The sequence below is a fragment of the Canis lupus genome, chromosome 8, assembly GCF_048164855.1.
Source record: "Canis lupus baileyi chromosome 8, mCanLup2.hap1, whole genome shotgun sequence".
Taxonomy (NCBI): domain Eukaryota; kingdom Metazoa; phylum Chordata; class Mammalia; order Carnivora; family Canidae; genus Canis; species Canis lupus.
In genome coordinates this window covers 56,558,299-56,579,553 of record NC_132845.1, presented here as the reverse complement: position 1 = coordinate 56,579,553, position 21,255 = coordinate 56,558,299, and the positions used below count along the sequence as shown (strand labels likewise).

Here is a 21,255-nt window from a genome sequence, read left to right as displayed (position 1 = left end):
TCCCAGTCTTAGACACTTAATGTACGTATTTATCTCTACTTTTATTTTACCACCACTAACACCTACTACATGCCAGACGTGGCTCTAAGTGCCTTATTAGTTATTTACCATTCAATCTTTACAATCATCTATCAAGTGGGATTATTATGACTCCACTTCTCAGGTCAGGAAACTGAGACCCCGCAGAGTGGTGGAGTAACACAGACCATAAGGGGCAGAGCTAGGGTCAGCCTGAGAGAGCCTGGCCCTGGAGTCCGCGCTTTAAATCACTATGCTGAATCTCCAAGAAATAACAAAAAGTGCAGGTCTGAACCCAAACCCTCGGTTTACTCCAGCCGACGGTCGGCACGTGGCTCCAGCTTCAGCGGCATTCTTTCCATGCCTTGGACACTTCACGCTCCTTCCCTGTCCCGACCCAACGCCCTCCTACATCCCTGCTGGGTGGTCAGCCTTCTGTTGTCAGCTCGCACAGTACTGCCTCAATCACAGACTCGGATGCACGCTGCAGTTCCGTTCTTCACGGGTGACGTCTGCCTCCCGTCTCTCGCAACAGGTGCCACGTCAGGCCTGTTCACCGTGGGTCCCCAGTACCCACCGGCCACCCAAGAGCAAGCGCCCGCCACCCACTCTACTGTCCGCGATCTCCGCCGAGCGGAGGAACGCAGGACCCTCAAGCCTCAGGCGCTCCCACACGGGACACAGGTGTGTGCTCCCAACGCGGCCGCCGCAGCACCCCCAGGACCGTAGGCTCCTGTGGCATCCAGGCAGGAGCTGGGGAAGGTCCTGGCTCTGCACACCCCTGCACGCGGTCCTGGGCAGGCCGCCCCGCCCCCCGCCCCCGCCCCCCCACGCCCCGCTTGGCCCCACGGCAGGTGCAGAGGGGCCCAGGACAACCCACGACGCGACGGAACCTACTCAACAGGCGGACGCTCCGCTTCTCCTCGCGCACCAAGACTCTACCTCGTGGCCTCGCGGCTGGCTTCCCGCAAGGCCTCGGCCCCCAGGAGGCCCGGCCCCCAGCCCCGGCTCGCAGCAGAAGGGAGCCGCCCTCCGCTGCGGGCAGTCCCAGGCGTGGCCCGAGGGTCGCGCGAGCTGACGGGAACCTTTCAGCGCCAGCCTCGCCCCGAGGCCCCGGCCCCGCTGGGCAGCCGCCCCCCGGCCCCGGCCCCGCGCCCGGCCAGCACCTCTTGCACATGGAAGCATCTTCGCAAGTGCCGCGCACACCCTCGTCGTCCGTGTCTGTCGAGGTCGACGAAGAGGAGGCGAAAGAGGGCGTCCTCAGGTTAGTGGCCATCGGCGTGGAGGTTCCGGGCTGCCGTGCCCGCCAGGGACACGGAGGAAGCGGGGTCCGCACACGCCGCGAGGACCAGCGCGCCTCTGGCCGGGCAGGGGAGACCGGCTGGCTTCCCCCGCGCTCGGCGGGCGCATCTCAGTGACGTCATCACGGCAGCCTCCCCAGCAACCTTACCGCTCATTGGCTCCTCGGCGCAGACGCTCATTGGGCACTCCCTCCGCCCCTCGGCCCGGGGAAAGGGTTCATTGGAGAGTTCCTCCGGCCCCGCCCACACAACCCGGAAGCTACCTACGGGGCAGGAAATAAACCGCCGTTCACGCAGGAGGCCATCGCAATGCTTTCTGGGAGTTGTAGTCCTCAGTGAGCTGGCTGCACGCAAATTCTCTCCTTGCTGGTCCCAATACTTTAGAACTGTCATTCACAGGAGGAGGAGCTAGCAGCATCCTCAGCACTGGGGCGAAAGGCAGACAATCCAGCCGCCGGAAACAAGTGTTACTCTTAACACTTAGAGCACAGTCTCAGCAATTGAACAACTGTTCTCGGAACCCTGACTCTGCACCAGGAAGTGTGCTAAGTAAGGACCTTGTGCACATAATCGCCTTTCAAATGCCTGGGGAGGAACGTGCGGAAAACGGGCACGGTGGAAAATTAGGTAGCAGTGAAAACGAGCCAGAGCTGCTCAGACATCAATGGCTGAGTTTAAGAAGCATAATATTCAGTGAAAGAAGGGACTATAACATTTTTACAAAGTTCAAAACAGGCAAAACTAATGTCTGCAGAATCACACATATATGATAAAATACTATGCAGGACAACCAAGGAATGGAGGGAGGGGGCACAAGAATCACATTTGCGACCTTCAGGGAATGGGGAGGGTAGGACACTGGAGGTGAAGGATTACAGAGGAACCTCAATAATGTCTCGAGTTGGGGTGGTTCACATGTGTTTCATTATTTTGCATATTTAGATGTGCGGTACATGTATTTTGTACTGGACTTATTATAAAACGGTTTCTAGATACACAAGAGTGTTTGTATGTTCCATTGCTCTGTCAGGAGCACCGAATGGATATACTCAAACATTAAGAACCTTAGATCACTTTCTCACACACACATACACACACACACACACACTCATGCACCCACACAGACACGCACAAGCAAAATAGCAATAAAAAGCCAGTGCACATATCTTATGGCAACATTAGATATCAAAAGCTTGCTTATTATTTAATGGAGGGACGAGAACTCATTGTAACCCAAAGAAGAAATGACAGTGGGGAAGGCCGAGGTTAGGGAGGCTTGCCAGGGGGAGTGGTGAGATGAAATACACCACTTTCTCTGAGTTGTCTTCTGCCAAGAGGGTAACGCAAACCACTGAATCAGTCTCCCAGCTCAGCAGTGTACACATTCCATGGGGGAGGGGGGGTAAAAAATAAGTGTAACGGCAACCAGTTTAAGGTGTAAATCTCATAGGTGTGGATGGTGAGGCTGAGAGTACTTGGAAGAAGGTGAAGACAGCTGTTGATATGCCTCTGTCACTTTATTTTTTTATTATTTATTTATGATAGTCGCACACAGAGAGAGAGAGAGAGAGAGGCAGAGACACAGGCAGAGGGAGAAGCAGGCTCCATGCACCGGGAGCCCAACGTGGGATTCGATCCCGGGTCTCCAGGATCGCGCCCTGGGCCAAAGGCAGGCACCAAACCACTGCGCCACCCAGGGATCCCTGCCTCTGTCACTTTAGAAGCATCTGTCGCTTTATCACCTCTGCTCCTTGCTGAGCCCTTGATTCAGAGGACTTTGGTCAGTGTTTCCCTGAGGGCCACCCCAAAGGCTCCGTGCAGGCAGGACCAACTCATTTAAGTTGCTGGTGAAGGGCTAGAACTTGATGACACTGGAGTGGAGTTTGGTACTGGAAGCTTAGCTCTCTCAGGCCGTCTGAGGCCTTCAAACATGAGACTCTACCGGGGCGGTCATAAAGAACGCCACGAGACCACATCCAAGAAAGTTCACTGCCAACTAATCTGCATCCTCTGACAAAGTCCAGAAAAGAGAAACTGAAACTTGAAACCCTTGTGAACATTACCATTGGGAGCAAAAAGCAGGCATTGCCGACCATGAAGCGTCTCCCCCAAGAGGCTGAAGGAGACATTTGTTCTTTTGTCTATTCACCGTTTTTAATTCTGCAACAGCCTTTGTTTATCACGGAGAATGAAACCCTCCTTTCAATCCGTGTGGATCAGGCAAGGCCATGCCTGAAACAGGATGGAAACATACCGAGGCCCAGCCAGTCACACACAAAGCCACCCTCACTAGGCTTCAGAGCTGGGGACAGTGCTGCTGGGTTTGTCCAATCAAAATGAATTCCAGGAGTCCAATGGAAGGGAGTGGCTAGACCAGGAGAGCTCTCCTTTTTGCCAGATTGGGAGGACGTACTCTTGGAGCTCCTGAGACCCATCTTGCCATCTCATACCAGCTGACGAGGATGCTAATGGGAAGGCTAGTGGAGTCCGGAGCACTGGATGTTCAGTTAGGGGGACCGGAGGTTGCACGGTGGGAGCTGACGGGAAAGTCTTCAGAGTCTGTGGAATTGATCCATCGGAGGTATCTCAATTCACAAAGATGAAAGAAACTGTCATCCAGTGCTTGCAACTTGCTTCCCGAGCTGTCCACAAGCTATGCCTCCTCTCCCAACACCACCTGGTAGTAACTCAGTCAAATCACCATCTTCCTTCTCTGCTGATGCTGTTTTCTGAGTTTGGGGGCCTGTGATTTCATCTCAAGCTTCCAGTGACTATCATCTGTCAAAAGGCTCTCTCTTCTACACTCGATTACTTTTGCACCTTTTTCAAAAATCACGTGAGTATAATAATGGGAACTCTCCTGGGTTCTTTGTTCTCTTCCATTGATCTGTGTATCTGCCCTTCTGCAAGTGCCACACAGTCTCTGTTATTATAATATCTGATAACCTTTGAAACTGGGTAGGTGGAATGTTCCCACTTTATTTTCAAAATTCTTTTTGAAACTACTCCAATTCCTTTGTCTTCCCACATAAATCTGAGAATAATCTCATCTATCTCTACCAAAGAAAAGTTTTGGATTTTAATAGGAATCGAATTAAATCTCTGTATCAATCTGGGGAGAATTCACATCTTTACTATCCTTTGTCTTCCAATTCATGAACATGCTATATCTCTCCATTATTTATGTCTTTGGCTTCCTTTTCAGTGCTAAATAGCTTTCAGCGTGCACGTTCTGATCATGCTTTGTTAGATTTATCCCTCAGTATTTTAGTTTTGCTAGTAATGAGGAATGTATTTTTTGACCGTGGTGCCCACACGTTCATTGCTAGCATAGAGAAATGCAGCTCCCTTGTACGTGTTGATAGATTGATTGATTGATTGTATCAACATTCACTATGAAATTCAATGATTCGTTCTAGGAAGAATAACTGTTTCGTGACCTCGTGTGGCAGAAGGCCTGAAATTCAGATCCAGTGTTAAAAGCTGTCTAACACCTGGGAAAATCAAAGAGAAGATTACATCACCTAATGCAAGTTCTCCTCTCCCTCTTCCCTCACAGGGAAGACATCCTAACTAAAAACCCTTCTTCTCACAGGGACCAGACGTAATACCTGTTGATTTTTGCGTAGAGGCATTCAGTTCCCTGTAAGCCCACTGTTTTATTCAAACAAACCAGTCAGTCATGCCCTCCCATGGGAATCAGGACTTTCCCTGCCCTCTTGTGTTTTTTTTTTTAATTTTTATTTATTTATGATAGTCACACACAGAGAGAGAGAGGCAGAGACATAGGCAGAGGGGGAAGCAGGCTCCATGCACCGGGAGCCCGACGTGGGATTCGATCCCGGGTCTCCAGGATCGCACCCTGGGCCAAAGGCAGGTGCCAAACCGCTGCGCCACCCAGGGATCCCCATCCCTGCCTTCTTGTTACCACAAAGACTTACCTTCGAAGCATGTGATCATTCACTCTGTCCACAAGTGAAGTCCTGCGTGGTGCGGTGTATCCTCCTCCCCTGGCCTGTGAGTATGTGTTGACTAGTAAATGACTGTCAATCCCTCCCTCTGGTGTCAAAGGATCCCCATAAGTCTGGAGCAGGAATCTCTCTGTCACCAAGGGAGTGATGAGAAGGTGAATAAAACAATTGGCATCTTAAACTCTTTTGAAAAAATTATTCATTTATTTATGAGAGACACAGAGAGAGATAATGAGGCAGAGACCTAGGCAGACGGAGAAGCAGGCTGCATGTAGGGAGCCTGACGTGAGACTCGATCCCAGGACTCTAGGATCACACCCTGAGGCAGACACTTAACTGCTGGACCCCCCAGGCGTCCTTTGGCATCTTAACCTTAACTGAGGACACCTGGTCAGCTTGACCTGCTCCTTCGCTGACTAACTGGCTTCAGAGATGACAACCACACCTCATGCCTTTATCATGGGCTCCCTGAGCCCTAAGGGTTTTGAGGTACACATCTATGGCAGCCCATGACCCAGGACTGATGAAAAAAAAAAGTGGAGAGAGGGGCGTTTGATAGTCTACTTCTTTCCCAGTGCACAACCCCTAAGCGACATAGCTGAATTTTGCCTAGTGCTGGTTCTTATCAGCACGTTGAAGGGCTAATCTTGTGATCAAGGGGCTTGAGGCTCTCACTCTGGCCCTCACTCTGGCCGTAAGCAAAATGGTCTTACTAGCTATGGACTCCGACGCTGGGGAGACTGGCATTCCCACAGGAAGAGGATAGTCATCTGTGGGGCCTACCCACCCCCAGCTCCCTTCCTCCATAGAAAACACCCAGAAATGTTCCCGATGTGTGGTTGCATGGAGACAGACAAAAAAACTCATGACTTTATGTGGCTAGAAATGAAAAAATGTATCCTGAGGGCATCTGTACAGAGGGAAGAGGGGGAATGAGAAGCAGTCGCCACTGATGGAAAGCAGGCCTGTAGCAGAAGATGGTTTTTATTCCTCAGCCTCTGGGCTGCAGGTCCTGCGCTCTTCCAGTGCACCACTCCACTGCCTACACCTCTTTGGCAAAAGATCCCGATCCTCATGGTTGGGGGGAAGCATCCAAGGCATCCCTGTGGCACAGTGAAGGCAACAATTCACACTCTGACTTAAGCCTGGAGTCTCTAAACCATACGACCATTGCCATGACAAAGGCCCTAATCCTACTGATGCTGCTTTGAGACTGGAAGAAAAAACAGAAATACAAGCCGGGTAAAAGACACTCTGCCACCCACAAGTATATCCAGTAACAAACCAAAAAAAAAAAAAAAAAAAAAAAAAAAAAGAAGAAGAAGAAGTTGAATGGAAGAATGTAAAATAGATCCAAAGGAGCCTCCCAGCCCCCAAATTAATTCAACAAGGGTTGACAAGTTGATTAAATTGGAAATCCAAAATTTCCTAAAATAATTTATATGGCAAATGATAAAAGGAAGCCGATTGGCTTTTGTGTCTCTACAACAAAAGTTCTGAATTAACGTGAGCGTCCGCTGAGATGCCCCAGTTGGCAAAGCTTCATGGACTTAATACTAGGGCTCAAATTATGGTTATACCTGATATAATTACCATATTGTCTAACTTCTGTAGTTAATGCTTTCACATCTCAGGCCTTGCCCACTTTGGAGGGACTGTCCCTGGCAGGCTTGGTGACTTCCTGAAGATGGTCAAGAGCTTGCCACTGAGCACACTTTTCATATGTCAACCAACCGATTCAGAGCCCTCACCCCTAACCACCTCCTCCAAGAAGCTCTAATACTCTGAGCTACTACCCCTGTCCTGACCAACCCAGGGGCAGGGACACAGAACTCGAGACACACTGCCTCAGAGCCCACTGAAATGATTCAAGCTAGTCACTCCTAAGCCTGCTGACCCTGCCTCACGTGTGCCTTCCCAAGGAAACCACTCTGAAGGGTCTTGCCCATGCTTTCCCTTCACACACTCTTTCTTCTGACTGACCTGAGGCTTCCCTGCGTGGCCCTCCATGGCTCTCAGGACCTCCTTTCTTGGGAACAGTGAGTCTAAATACTTTGTGACAGTTTTTTAGATCTTCCTGTCTTACCATACCTGATGAAAATAAACCTGGTACCCTTAAAACACCTGTGACCACTAGGAGCATCTGGGTGTCTCAGTGGGTTAACCTTTCAGCTCAGGTCATGATCTCGGGGACACAGGATTGAGCCCCGTGATGGGCTCCCTGCTCAGATTGGATTTGGTTTGGGATTCTCTCTCCCTGTGTGCCCTCCTCCCTGCTCACATGTAGGCCCTCTCATTCACTCTCTCTTTCTCTATTAAAGATAATTAAATCTTTTAAAGAAAGAAAAAGAAAAAAGAACACCTGGGAGCCTAGCAGATTTAAAGATGGTGAATACGTTGCTATTACAGATTTAGTTGGCTAATATGTTCTGTTCAGTGCCTATGTCAACATCCACTCAGACACCTTGAAGGCGACAGTTTTCCCTTGTTATGTGTGGGGCCCCCATACCGTTCTGCTATCACATGCAATCTTTGCAGGCAGGATCTTAACTGCTTCCATCTTTCCCTGGGAATATAGATATGATATCACATTGATGACATCCTACCATGAGGACATTTGTTTGACACATCTGTTAAGGACATACAACTCCAGGGGCACCTGGATGGCTCAGTCGGTTAAGCTTCTGCCTTTGGTTCTGATGGGCTGGTAGGAAGGTCCCAAAGGCAAGGGTTTGGATGGTCTCCTACAGTTTAAACTCCCCCTAAAATAAGTCCAGCAGGGAAGTAACATCCGATTTTCACCTTAGTTCACCCTGTCAGCAAGGTGGAGAACGAATTCAAGGGATGCCAAGAGTGGAACCGGCAAGTTCACTAGGGAGTCAATGGCATGGGTCCACGTAAGATATAGCAGTAGGTGAACGAGGGCAGTGGGAACAGAAAGGGAGGGAAAGAATGAAGATATTTGGAGGGCTGACGAAAAAGCAGAATGGAAAATTAGTGGAATGAGATCTTTAAGTAGCCTGAATGGATCGTTTCCAGGGTACACGTGAGCAATTAGCCCTGAACTGCAAATGAAGCTTTGGAATGGCTTCTTGAAAAATGAACAAGGGAGATGACCTTGAACATCTGGACGAACCGCCACCTAAATGCTGATCAAGAGGAGCTACTTCAAAAATTCAGGGTATGTTCTTGGTAAACTGCAGAGTTTCTGCCAGTAGGGATGGATTCACGTTTGGAAAGGTCTCTAAAGCAGGTTAAAGTTAGAAAACAGCAAGTCGGGGGATCCCTGGGTGGCGCAGCGGTTTGGCGCCTGCCTTTGGCCCAGGGCGCGATCCTGGAGACCCGGGATCGAGTCCCACGTCGGGCTCCCGGTGCATGGAGCCTGCTTCTCCCTCTGCCTGTGTCTCTGCCTCTCTCTCTCTGTGACTATCATAAATAAATAAAAATTAAAAAAAAAAAAAAGAAAAAAGAAAACAGCAAGTCGGAGAATGGTCTACAACCAAATAGTCGTGTATCTCTAATAGGCCTGACAGAAATCAGGTTACTCATAGAGGAATTTTCTAGGCAACAGGAAAAGCATCGGGGGAGGGGAGCGGATTAAAAATCAAAGGAAAAAGAAACGGGACCTACCTAGCTGGGAAATGGAACTTGAATTTTTCTTTTGAATTAATTCATGTTGTACTTTTGAGCATGCCATGCACCTCCTCTCTCATACGAGGAGTAGTACGCGCTCGTGTGTTTGACATTAAAACCGGTTGAGAGGCCCCGGGGTGGCTCAGTGGTTGAGTATCTGCCTTTGGCTCAGGTCCTGATCCCAAGGAACTGGGATGGGGTCCCGCATCAGGCTCCCCCGCATGGAGCCTGCTTCTCCCTCTGCGGGTGTCTCTGCCTCTCTCGGGAATCCAAAAAGAAAACCTTAAGAAACCATCAAAATGGGTCGATGTTTTCATCCCCTGAGGTATCGGTAGATACGTGCTCCTTGTACAAAAGAAATGAAAACATCACCAACACTATTGGAAGTATCCGTTGACCACAGCCTCCTAACCCAAACCCCCCACCCATGTCCTCTCTCATGAGAAGAAAGCCCTCTTTGAAGCTGGCAAATCCATACCTCTGCAGTCAGTAAAAGACACTTTAAAAGAAGTCACGTAAGAATATGTTTATTAGGCTGAAAGCAAAACTGCAAATGTATGGTACGTTTTGCAAAAGCTCTCTTGGGATAAGGGACGCACACAGTGACCTGTGTTCTTGGACGCGCCGTGTGGTCTCGGGCTTGAGACTCCTCTATTGGTTTGAGAGGCCTCTGGCCGCGCTCCCAACCTCGCTGGCAGGTGAGAGTATCAAGGGTGTGTATGTGGGTAAAGCATCAGTCACAGCATTTAGGAGAAGATGCTGTGATCCGTCAGTTTCCGGTCCACGTGGGTCAGTAAGAGAGACAGCTGTGGCGCGGGGCTTGGCAGCTTTCTTTGGGGGGTGTGGATCCCAGGGTGATTGTGTGCCACGGTGGGCCTTTTTCCTTAGTGCCTTTTCCTTTTCCTACCGCATCTGGAGGCTTCTTGTCCGCAGCAGAGGGACTGCGTGGCGGAAGAGCTAAATCGGATTCCCCTTGTAGGAAATTGACAAAAAGCCCTGCAAAGGAGCTCTTGGGCGTCGGTTGGGGATCTGGCTTCACGGGGCGCTTGGGGGTACTTTTGGATCCAGGCCCCCCAGTCATGCATCTGATAACCCCACCTTGGTCTTGCCTGCAAAGCTGCCGCACGTCTTCCTCCTTGATCCCTAGGGTGCCTCCCATCCGCCGCAGTGCTTCAGGCCGATCCTTTTGAGGCGCCTGAAAGTATCCCAGTAAGAGTCTCCTTACTAGGGTTTTGTCCACCATTCCTTCAGAGCTACTTACGAGGTTCATCAGTTTCTTGTGCATCTCATCCAGTACTTCCTGCTGGACCTCGTTCTGTTTTCTGAGTTCCTCCAGTTCGTCTTCCTTCAGGTCCAGGGCGGTGTTTGTTGCAGTGAGTCGTGCCTGTAAGGACGTCAGTTTTCCTTGTAGAGTGTCTGTCTTTTCCATCCACTCGGCTACCTCCGACTTGAGACTGGCTAGTGTTTGAGCGTACTGCTTTCCTTGTTCCTGCGAGGCAGAAAGCCGCGCCGCGGTTTCCTCTTTCTGTCGGGTGATGAGGCGCAGTTGGTCCCGCAGGGACTCCACCTGCATACTGGCCTGGTGGGTCGCACTTGCCGTGGCATTGGAGGACACCGCCAGCTTTTCCTCCAGCACCGTGACTTCTTTTTGGAGCTTAGCCACTTTGTCTTCTGCCAGCAGAGACTCACGCTGCCGAGTATCCTCCGATTCCACAGCGCGGTGACGCGTTCTCTCCAGCTCCTGGGTCAGGTGTGATTCCTTGTCACGCAGCTGCTGAAGCTCATCCTGGAGGGCACAGTTTTCCCTCTGTTTGCGTTTCAGCGCCAACAGGACTCCGTCCCTCTCCTGCTGAAACACGACCGCCTTTTCCCGCGTCGACGTAGCTGCATCTGGAAGCTGATTCAGTTCCCCGGCCTCGCCCTCTTCTCGCTCTTTCAGTAGTTGCTCCAAAGCCAGTGCCTTCGCTTCGATCGCAGCGTGGCGGGATTCCTCCTCTTGCCACATCCTCAAAAGCATCACGTTGGTCTCTTGCAGTGCCTGCTTTTCTGCTTCCTTTTCCCTAGAGGATTCCGCTCTTTGTTCGTTTTCCTCTTTCAGTTGGCACACGTCCGTCTCCAGATCGGCTATTCTCTCCTTCAGGTTTCTCACCGCCTGCCTCAACAGCTCATTTTCACTCGCTTGGCCAGTGAGGTCCTCCGTTAAGGAATGCAACTCCTCGCTGTTCGCCTGGATCAGGAGCTCTTTAGCCTGGATTAAGTTGTGTAGAACCGCCTCTTCCCCCCTCAGCTGCTGGATTTCGGAATCGGCGCGTTCGCGTGCTTTGCGTTCGCGTTCTGACGTGGCAGCAGCGCAATCCGTCGGCCTCTGGTTGTCTTCCTGCAGGGTTCGAATCGTCGTCTCTCGGTCTTGCACTGACTTCCTCAGCTCTTCCACCTCCTCTTGGAGCCACGGAGGAGACTCAGTCGCTGAGTCTGATGTAAAGGCCTTCAGAGGTTCCTCCGACTCTGAGGACTGAGTGGAGGGGTGGAGGCAGCTCACGTCAAGCTTCCCCAGAAGGCGATCCTGGGCGTTGCAGAGCTCCCCGATGCGGAGCTGAATTTGTGCCAGTTCCTTCTCCAGATCCCTTAGGCTGTTTTCCTTTCCTCTGTAATCTCTGATCATGTCCATATAGGTCGTCTCTAGCTCAGAATCACCGTCGATGTCGGTTAAGGCCCGCACCTGCTGTTGTCGAAGAAGCTCCTGAAGCCGGGGTGACTCACGCTTCATATTTTGTACTGTGGCCACCACCTGCTGCTTCCACTCTTCCATTATCTTCACTCGCTGCCTGAATGTGTCTCGTTCCTCCAGAAGCTCCTGGAACCGATGCACGGGCACGCCTGGAACCTCATCAGCGGTGCTGGGTGTTTGCAGAATTGTCAATAAAGTCTGACACTTCTGCCTTAAGGCGTCGACTTCGAGGTCTCTCTCTCGAATAATGTGGGATAAATGCTGAATCGTTTCCCTAAACATATCCTGACCACGATTTTCGATTCGAGTGGCCAGCTTTTTATTTTCCTCTTGCATTTTCCTGAGGTCTGCTTCTCTGGACGCAATTACGTCTATCACTTTGTGATACTCTCTCTTCAGATTGCTATTCTCTCTCGTTTTGTCCTCTAAGACAGCCAGTGCCCGTTCGCTTTGCAGAGCAGACTCTTGCAACTGCTGCTGAAGCTGCTGTACGTGCTGGCCATGAGAAGCCGCAGATATTCTGCTCCGAAGACCCTGCATCTCCGCATCTCTTTGCTCGATGATCCGAGTTAGTTTCCCGAGCTCATCCTGGGACAGCGGATCGGTCTGTTCAGTCAGCCGGATGTTCTTTTCAGTTAGAAGCTTCCCTCCCAGTTCTTGGTCTTCTATTCCTTGTGCTGATCTTTCCGTTTCGGCTTTAGAGACGTCATGCTTTTCACTTCGGTTTTCTGCACTAAGATGCTGCCTTGTCGCGCCTTGGACAGCGCCAGAAGGTTGTGTTCCAACGTGCCGGCCTGGGGCGGCCAGCTGGGCTTTAATGTGTTCTACTGTGTCTTGCAAATTCTGAATCTCCTCGTCTTTGGCGGAAAGGAGCTGAGCGTGCTCACTGGTCATCTGCTGCCGCTGGCCTTTAAGATGGTCCACTTTCTGCTTCTGCTCTTCCAGGGAATGAAGCAGTCGTATCTTCCCCTGCTGTTGATCGTTAATGATCATCTGTTGTTCTTTTATTTCGTCTTCGAGGTCAACTCTTAATTCATTCAGCTGCACCACCTCACACTCTAGTTCCATGATGTCATCTGGGAGTTTAGGGAAAGCCTGACTCTGTTGTTTTAGTCGCTCCAGTTCTTCTCTCAGGTGAGTATTTTCTTTCGTCATGGATGTGAGGGATGTGTCTTTTTCCTCCACGGCTTGCTGTAAAATTTCATTTCTTCTTAAGGCTTGGGTACACTTTTCCAGGTCCTCTGGAAGCTCTGGACTTCCTTTAAGGCTGTCAATACAAATGTCTTTCTCTTTGACTAGTTGCGTCAATTGCTTGTGTTCCTCCAAAACGCAGGCCAGGATTTCCTGGGTTTCTTTATGGTCGGCATCCATTTGCTCGAGACTCTTCTTGAGGTGTAATATTTCGACGTCCTTCTCTGGACCCACTGGAACGAAGTGGGCACGCTCCAGAGGTGAGGCCGAATGATCCGGGTTATGTGTGCTTGACAACTCTTTGATGGTTTGATCATACTTGTTTGTTGCTTCCAAAAGCTGCTTCTCCGCCCGACACAACTTGGCTATTAAATGTCCTTTATCGATTTTTAAAGCCCTCAGAGCGGTGTTTTTTTCCAGAGAATCCTCATTGCTACGGAGAATAGATTGTTCCAGCTGATGTCTTGTATCTTTGAGCGCCAAGACCAACCTGTGGTTTTCCTCTCTGAGATCAGTGCTGTGTCTGTGTAGATGGTCATTCAGCTGCTCCATTTCTGAAACCTTTTGTTCCAGCCTTCTAAGCTCAGTTTCCCTCGCTCTAACTAAGTCGTCTTCCGGACGACCGGGAGAGTCTTGCTTAAGAGACTCTGTTAGCTCCTCTGTGGCACTACAGAGGGCCTTCTCGTTTTGTTTACTATGTTCCTGAGGTTCAGAGCCCTCCTTCTGGATGTTGAGGTGGCCTCTTTCTGACCGATCTGGCCGATGCAAATCATTAGGCGCCAGTTCACTTTGAATTAACTTTTCTTTCTGCGCATCTAACTCTGTAGTCGCATTCGTCTCCTCTTCAAGTTGACAAGCTCTCTTTTCTTCCTCATTGACCTCTTGTCTTAGTTTAACGGTGATGCTACTGCCTTCATTTTCTTGTTGTGGTAGCTGGCCTTCCATCGAAGCCCCGGGCGGTGTGGTCCCGTTGTGTCCGTACGGTTCCCCTGACGCGGCTACCAGGGATTCCTCCTCAGTTGTCCTCTGATTGAAGTTTAGATCGTTGGCCTCCGAGTCACGTCTTAACGGATGTACTTCTGAATGCGAGGCGATGTCTCCTGGAGCTGTGCGTTCAATGGCCTCTTGCTCCTCGTTCACTTTAGGAAGCGGCGGTCCAAGTTCTTCCTTTCCTCGGCTTAACGATGGATTCTCTTGCCCCACAATGTGGACTCGCTCTGGAGGTTTCAGAGCGTCTCGCGTGAGATCGTTGTTGCCCTGGTCGGCGCCACACAGTCTCACCGTTCCCTTTCCGGCATCGGACAGTGCTTCCTGCAGTCCGAACCCTTCTTCCACTGGTGTACACCCTGAAAGAGCACTCTCCTGCGTGACTCCTGCATCACTTCTCTTTGAAACGGAAGGCTGCAGTTCGTACTCCTCGATCTTGTCTGTCCTTCCTTCAGGTGTCTGGTCCTGTTCTCTCCTCAAAACGTCTCTTTCACTTTCTGCAGAAGATAGTTGGTCACTGGGATCCCTTGGTGGCGCAGTGGTTTGGCGCCTGCCTTTGGCCCAGGGCGCGATCCTGGACACCCGGGATCGAATCCCACATCAGGGTCCTGGTGCATGGAGCCTGCTTCTCCCTCTGCCTGTGTCTCTGCCTCTCTCTCTCTCTCTGTGACTATCATAAATAAAAAAAAAAAATAAAAAAAATAAATGAAAGGTCTACATTAAAAAAAAAAAAAAAGATAGTTGGTCACTTAGGGATTGTATTCTTTCTTCCAGTTCTTCCATTTTCCTGGCAGACTCTGCTTTTTCAGTTTGTAGAACTTGAATGGTTTTCTGCAGGTGCTCAATCGGAGGGTCCCCGGCTACTCTGATTCCACAGGTGTCCTTCTGTAACCAGCTTTGCAGTTCTTCAACCTTTTCCTCAAGGCCGTTTAGTTTTCCGCGGTACCTGCGGATGACGTCTGCGAGCTTCTGCCGGTGGACGTTCTGCAGTACTGCCATTTCGAGTTGGTGATCCTCAGTTTCCTTGCTTTGCTTCTGCTCCAGTTCCTTGATGGTACTCTGCAGGTGGCGGATTTTGTGTGGCTCTAGGCTATTCGTTCCCTGCACCGAAGCCTGGGAAAGACGTTTCCAATGACTGACTTCGGCCTCAAGTCTTAAGACTTGATTTGACAATCTGTTTATTTCTTGCTGTGACCAGATCACATCAGCAAAGTCCACGTCCTCACCGTGGAAAGGTGAAGCGTGATGACCGAAATCGTAACTGGGGGAATGAGATTCCATGGCTGACAGTTGGCCACCAGCTCCAGAGTTTACCCTCAGAGCGGCTGACTGCGGCCTCCGCAATTCCTCCTCGGTCCCTTGTGGTTTTTCGCTAAGCAGTGCTATTTCTACCTGGTTCTTTTGGAGCTGATGTCGGTAGTTAGCACTCTGCTGCTTTAGTTGAAGCTCTGAAGCTTCATACTTCTCTGCTGGATCACTACACAGAGTTTTAAGTCTCTCATTCTGTGATGTTAAGGTCACCCGACTCACCTCGTCCTCCTTTCTCCCAGAGTCAGGTACCTCGTCCACCTTTTCCCTTCCCTTCGTCGGCACATCTCTGGTGACACTGAAGATGTGGCCGGCGATGGAAGTCTCACTGCCGTCCGCTTGCCCTCGGAAACGGCCTAGGACAGAGCCCAGGCCACGGGTCCAGGGAAGCATTTGTGCGGGTCATAGAACCGATCTGGTCCACTTTGCAAAAAGCGTCCAGCCCGGTCGGACTACCCCGCCAAGTGTCCCAGAACTGCTGCCTGCGCAAGGCTAAGAACCCAAAGACAGTGATGCGTTTCTAGGCAACGCCCGCCCCGGGTTCCGCTACAGCAGGCCGGGAGCGCAAGGCCTGGGGCCTTTTTTTTTTTTTTAATTTTTATTTATTTATGATAGTCACACGCAGAGAGAGAGGCAAAGGCACAGGCAGAGGGAGGCGCAGGCTCCACGCACCGGGAGCCCGACGTGGGATTCGATCCCGAGTCTCCAGGATCGCGCCCTGGGCCAAAGGCAGGCGCTAAACCGCTGCGCCACCGGGGATGCCCGGCCTCGGGCCTTCTGAAGGCCGTCTGCGGCCCGGCCCCCTCCACGCGTCCCCCCCACTGCCCAGGCCAGGGCCGGGCCCCTTCCCCTGCTCCCCCCTGCGCTGCCCGTCCCGGGTGGGCCCCGGAGCGTGTGCCCACGCGCACCTGGCCCTCCCCTCCCCGCCTAGTGCGATCCCACTACCCAGGTCCGCGGACTCCGGCTGCCACGCAACATTGGTTTATTAATCGAGGTGAAGGCGCACAGCGACACGCGTCCATCCCCGAGGAGGGCAGATGCCGACTGCAGAGAGGCGGCCGCCCGGACCTTGGGCTTTGCGGCCTCCGGAGGCTCCCAGGTGCCGGTCCCGCCAGCCGCGCACAACGGGCGTCTGCCCCCGCCCCCCCGGGCCCCCCCCGGGCCCCCCCCGCGCCCCACCTGCGGGAGCGCCGGGCCGGGCTGGGCGGCGTGGGCGGCGGCGGGCGGCGCTGCTCCCTCCCGGCCTGGCGCCCGCAGAGCCCGACCCCGCAGGGCGGCCCCGGCGGGCGGCTCCGCTGGAAGTGACGCGGGGAGGGCGGGGCCGGCCGGGAGCCGCCGCCGCCGCCGCCGGGAAGCGATGTAGGCTCGCCAGGCCGTCCCCCCGCTCCCGGCCGAGCCCGGGCCGCCGCCGCCGCCATGAAGAAGCAGTTCAACCGCATGAAGCAGCTGGCCAACCAGACCGTGGGCAGGCGAGTGCGCCCCGCCGCGGGCGTGGGGGCGCGGTGGGGGCGCGGGGCGGGCGGGCGGGCGGGCGGGCGGGGCTCCCCGGCTCCCGGCTCGCGCCCCCGCTCCGGCCTCCGGCCGCCCGCACCAGGCCCGCGGGAGCCCGGGTCGGGCTGCGCCGCTCCGCGGCCTGTGTGCAGCTCGGGGCCGCCGCGGCGCCCGGGAGCCTGGCCCGGGGTCCCGGGGGGCAGGGGGTGGCGCTGGCCGCGACCCTTCCTCGGCCCCCCCGGTGCTTTGGCCCCGGGCGAAAGCTGGCGTCGGGCGTGCCCGGAGCCGTGCGGGTGCCGAGCTCCGGGGCGGCCTTCTCGCCCTTTCCGGGGCGCCCCGGCCGCGGCAGCCCCTGCAGCTGCAGCCCCTCTGGCCCTAAATAAGGAAGGGGCGACCGGGGCGCGTCGCCTCCGCCTCGGGGGCTCTTGGGACGGCCTTCCTGGGACCTGAGAGGCGCCGCCGTCTGCAAACCGGGTGGGGGGTGCTGAGGACCGGACTGCCCGAGTTCCTGACGTTTAGAAATTTGCAACTGGGAGGAGGAAAGAATTGTGGAAACGCCTTGGTCCAAAAAAAAAAAAAAAAACAAATTTTTTTTTCTCACTCTGTGTTTGGAAGCAGATCCTTCTCCGGGTTTCCTTGGTACCGCCTGAATGCTGGCAGGAAGCACTATCGATTATGAAATGACAGACGAGCCCGCAGGTGTAGACGATCAGGTTGTTGGAGCAGGAAGGATTGCTGGGTCTGAGAGCTCCTCGAGGGGACTGTCATGTGCCGTGTTATCTGGGGCAAATCTTTCAAGGTCTTCTAGGGCAGTTAGCTGTAGTCTGTTCTGGGAAGACGTATGAAAGTGTGAGTTTTTCACAGCTTTGGCTTCTTCTTCTTCTTCTTTTTTTTTTTTCTCCAGCAGTTGAGTCAAAGGGGGAGTTTGGTTTGGCCAGAGCACGTGGGGACAGCTCTTTGTGTGTGTGTGTAGGAAAATACTTTTACTTCCCCTCCCGTTTTCTAAATTTGCTTGTTAGGGTTTCAGTTCCCCGCCTCCCTCCATCCCCCAAACTTTTTGCTTAGTGGCTTGGTTTTGTTGTTTAGTTTTGTTGCTACCCCACCCTATTATCTTAATGTGCGTTTATGTCTCCGGAGTTGATGCCTGTGCCCTGAAGCCCAGCGGTGCCTGCTTTTCTGTCATTTGTAGGAAAATGATAGAACTAATGCTGACAGGGAGGTAGACAGGGCAGTAGTAGGGGCTGTTGTTTCAACCAAGAATCTGCAAATGAATCATAAGGTAATTCCTTGTGAGTTTTCTTACCCGCCCCCATGTCCCCGCCCCCCTCCTTAGCCTTCTTAGTAACCCAGTAGTGTGAAATCAAACATTCAGTGACTGTCAAGACGTATTTGTCACATTGTCGTTTTGGCCTGTTGGTACACTGTCCGGAAAGGGGTGTCTGCTCTTTTTGCACAAAGTTTTGAGGCTTTTAAAGCTGCCAGGCCCGTTAGGGTCTCTTTGGCCTCTGCTTCCTCTGGCAGCTTCTCTCTTCTCGCTTGGATTCCCGCCTTACGTGGCCCTCTTTTCCAGAGCAGCCCGAGCATTCTTACCTGTTAGCCCCTACCTGAAAATCTCCGGGACTCCTTTCACCACACCTGCCCTGTAGCTGCCTCCTAACTCATTGTTCAGCTCTCCGGCCAAACCTTTCTGCCTGTAAGAGGCCTTCCCCGGTGCTCCAGCATAGATTGGATGGCCCCAACCCCGGGCACTTTTGTAATTCCACCCAGCACCTGTTTTTCTATAATGCAAGTTGCCTTTTTACTTGGTATCATTCTCCAGGAAACTAAATGCTTTGAGAGAGCCCTTGGCTGTCTTTCTTTCTCTTTCATTTCCCAGGGTCTGCTGTGGTTCCCAGTGTCGGGTGGAAACATTACCAAGATAATCAAATCTAGTGTAAATCTAGTTCTTACCAGATCGCCCTGGTAGTGTGAGCCCAAGTATGGGAAAATGAAAACTGGATAGAGTAAATGGTGATTCATCCTGGGATTGTAATTCTGGCCCTGACCTTTGACTCTGTTTGAAAATCTTTATTGCTCCATGCCAGGGGAAGCCGAGGCTGTTACAGAGCTCTGAAGGGTGTGGCAGTTATGCTCCCAAAGTCAAAAACTTATTTTTACTGGGGAAGCTTTTGCTTTACTGCTGTCAGTTTCCTCGATGTATTTGTATTTCTTCCAGTCACGTAATTGTAAAAGCTTGGGGAGGAAAAACAGAGGCTAGAGAGAGCCCAGAATTGTGATGGTGTGTTATTGGGTTATTGGTATACCTCAGAAGCGGGCGCGTTGGAGTCAAGAGGAAGGCTGCAGAGCATAGAAGGCCCCCTCTGCCCACAAATGAAGTTCCACGTGCGAATGGCACCCCCATCGGGTGTCTTATTAATTCATAGAGTCTTGCAAGGCAATGTCCTCTTCTCAAGAAGGAGGGCCTTGTGAGCAACCCCACAGCGAGGTTCCATGGGATGAACATGTGAGAGACTTAGTAATGGCTGGAAGGAGTGAGTTCTAATGATGCAATTTGTTTACAATGGGATGACGAGTCTGTTTCAGAAAATGGTTTGTGTATCACAGGCACAAGGCTAATGCGGTGGTCTTATGACATGGGTGTCCCAAAGAGAATTAGGATGGTTGATTCATTCATTCAAGGAGCACTTGTTAAGCCCACACTGTATGCCATTGTTCAAGGTATTAAAGAATCAAAAGTGAATACAACCCAGTTTCTGCCCTGAAGGGACTCAATAGATTTGTAGAAGAGGTAGACAAGCAAAAAATAATTATATGCCATGAGTGTTTAGAGGGGGATGGGTAATAGAGTGAGCGAAACTCCACTCTTAGTGGATGGAGAGATAGATGTAACAAAACCAAACCAACAAACCAGGCACAAATTGGAGCAGAGCCTTTCCCCTCCATCTTTAAGTGCAGCTTTCACTTCTTTTCTCTTGTATTGATTATGTCTCTTTTGCTTGTAAGAGAACCCGACTGGAATTACCTTAAGCAAAGATGGGAATTTAATTGGCTCATATGAGACCAAAAGAGTCCGAAAGTAGTATAGCTGCAGCCAGGGCTGGATCGAGGGCTTCCACTCTCTAGATAGGCCATGTCCACAAGGAGACACCGCCCCCCCCCCCCGCGTCCCCCGCCCTGTCCCCATCTCCGCCCAGTTTTCCATCATCCTCAGTTCAAGTCCCAGAGGGACAGAGAATACTTTTCACTGTGGCCAGAGCCCCAGGATTGACTCTGAATGCATCGGGCTGTGTCACGTGCCTTGCCCTGGAAATGGGAATGGAGTGAGCCCCACCCAAATGACATGGACTGAGAATGGGGGAGTGCTGGCCCCCCAGAGATAACTGGGGCGCTGTTACCAGCAGGAGGGGAGAAGGCGTGCTGGTCAGGATACAGGAAGTATCACGACGTGTCTTTTGTAGTCCTCTTCTAAAAAGAAAGAGGTTTGTAGTCCTGTTCTAAAAAGAAAAGCAATCCCTGTTGCAGATAAGCCACTGGATGGATTTAGGTGGTTGGTGGTTTGGGGGAGGGTGATCGCTGAGTGGAGGAAGGTATATACCAGCATGAGAAACTCAAGGAACATTTAATTATGAGGTAGAAGTATCAAGAAGAAAAAGAATCAGAGACTAAGTAGGCTAGTTTATTACCTAGGTGAGACTCTGGAAGGGAGTGTCTCCTTGGGTGTTGGTCTGTGCCAAGATTGAAGTACTCCCTTCAGGTCCAAATGTTTTCCATACAGTAACCTTTAGATAAATCAAGGTTACAAACTCCAAGCTAGTTAAATCAGAGTGACTTAGAACAGATGAGGGCCACAGGGGACCCCTATCAGCACTTGTCTCACCAAAGGGGCATGTGGGACTATGGGACCACTTTTGGAGTTTTCAAGAAAGGCCTAACATCTGGATTTTAATGAATATCAGGTGGCCTTTAATGCAAATTAAACAACCACCATGATACTGTGTGAGGCTAGATTTGGTGTGTGGGTCACCAGTTGGCAGTTGTATATGTAAAAGGATCGGGGAGGTTAAGGATTCCTGTTAACTAGTTTTCTTTTTTTTTTCTCCTGTACCTTACCCTGATGTTACCGCATTATCAGTTCTTGGATTTGTTAAAGAGCATGTTCTTTCCTTTTCAGAACTCTTCCAAAGATCTGATAGTAATAATCATCAGCACTTATCTGGTGGTGGTTTAGCTTACCAAGCGATGTACCAAAGCCCCTGGCTTGGTTTTCACCTACTGGTTGCTTATCATTTCTAGTTTATAAAGAAGGAAGAGTGGCTTCCCACACTTGCCCAGCTACCAAGTGGCTGAGGCAGGCCTTGGGGCCAGGGCCTCTGACTCTGGATCCCAGGTGTGTCTGACGACAGAAGCTGGGCTGCCTGCCTTTTCACCAGGGAAGGGTTAATGTTTATTAAATGCCTTTGGTGCTTGTTGAGCTGCTGGGCTAGAAGCTTTGTGTAAATTATCTCACTGCCTTCTCAACAGCAAGTCCCAGAGGTGATATTATTTATTCCTGGTTTAATAATGAGGAAGGGAGGACTCACAAGAGGTCATCAAGCTAGTTAATGAGAGAGCTGTCATTAACTAGAAA

The 21,255-nt window shown here is 51.5% G+C and overlaps 2 protein-coding genes, 1 long non-coding RNA gene and 1 pseudogene across 12 annotated transcripts in view; 2 read left to right on the top strand and 2 right to left on the bottom strand.

Moving 5' to 3' along the window:
• Positions 1–1,443, bottom strand: part of LCMT1 (leucine carboxyl methyltransferase 1) — a 40,193-nt gene extending 38,750 nt beyond the window's left edge. Inside the window, exon 1 of one of the 2 annotated variants that reach the window (XM_072836244.1) lies at positions 1,185–1,443. In XM_072836244.1, coding sequence (XP_072692345.1) covers positions 1,185–1,294 — 110 coding nt within the window. In that variant the 5' untranslated portion in view covers positions 1,295–1,443. The remainder of the gene's footprint in view (positions 1–1,184) is intronic. The other variant, XM_072836243.1, reaches the window with a different exon arrangement.
• Positions 1,205–4,944, top strand: LOC140638607 (uncharacterized). The gene is made up of 2 exons (XR_012035629.1): positions 1,205–4,155; positions 4,739–4,944. It is a non-coding gene; the product is annotated as an uncharacterized lncRNA (long non-coding RNA).
• A 4,490-nt stretch (positions 4,945–9,434) lies between these two features.
• Positions 9,435–16,555, bottom strand: LOC140639192 (thyroid receptor-interacting protein 11 pseudogene; annotated as a pseudogene).
• ARHGAP17 (Rho GTPase activating protein 17) overlaps positions 16,446–21,255 on the top strand; it is a 95,053-nt gene continuing 90,243 nt past the window's right edge. For all 9 annotated transcript variants that reach the window (XR_012035626.1, XR_012035625.1, XM_072836238.1 and 6 more), the window contains exon 1: positions 16,446–16,606. Coding sequence is in view for 7 of the 9 variants with exons in the window: in XM_072836238.1 (XP_072692339.1) it covers positions 16,554–16,606 (53 nt within the window). In the remaining 2 variants the exon portion in view is untranslated. The remainder of the gene's footprint in view (positions 16,607–21,255) is intronic.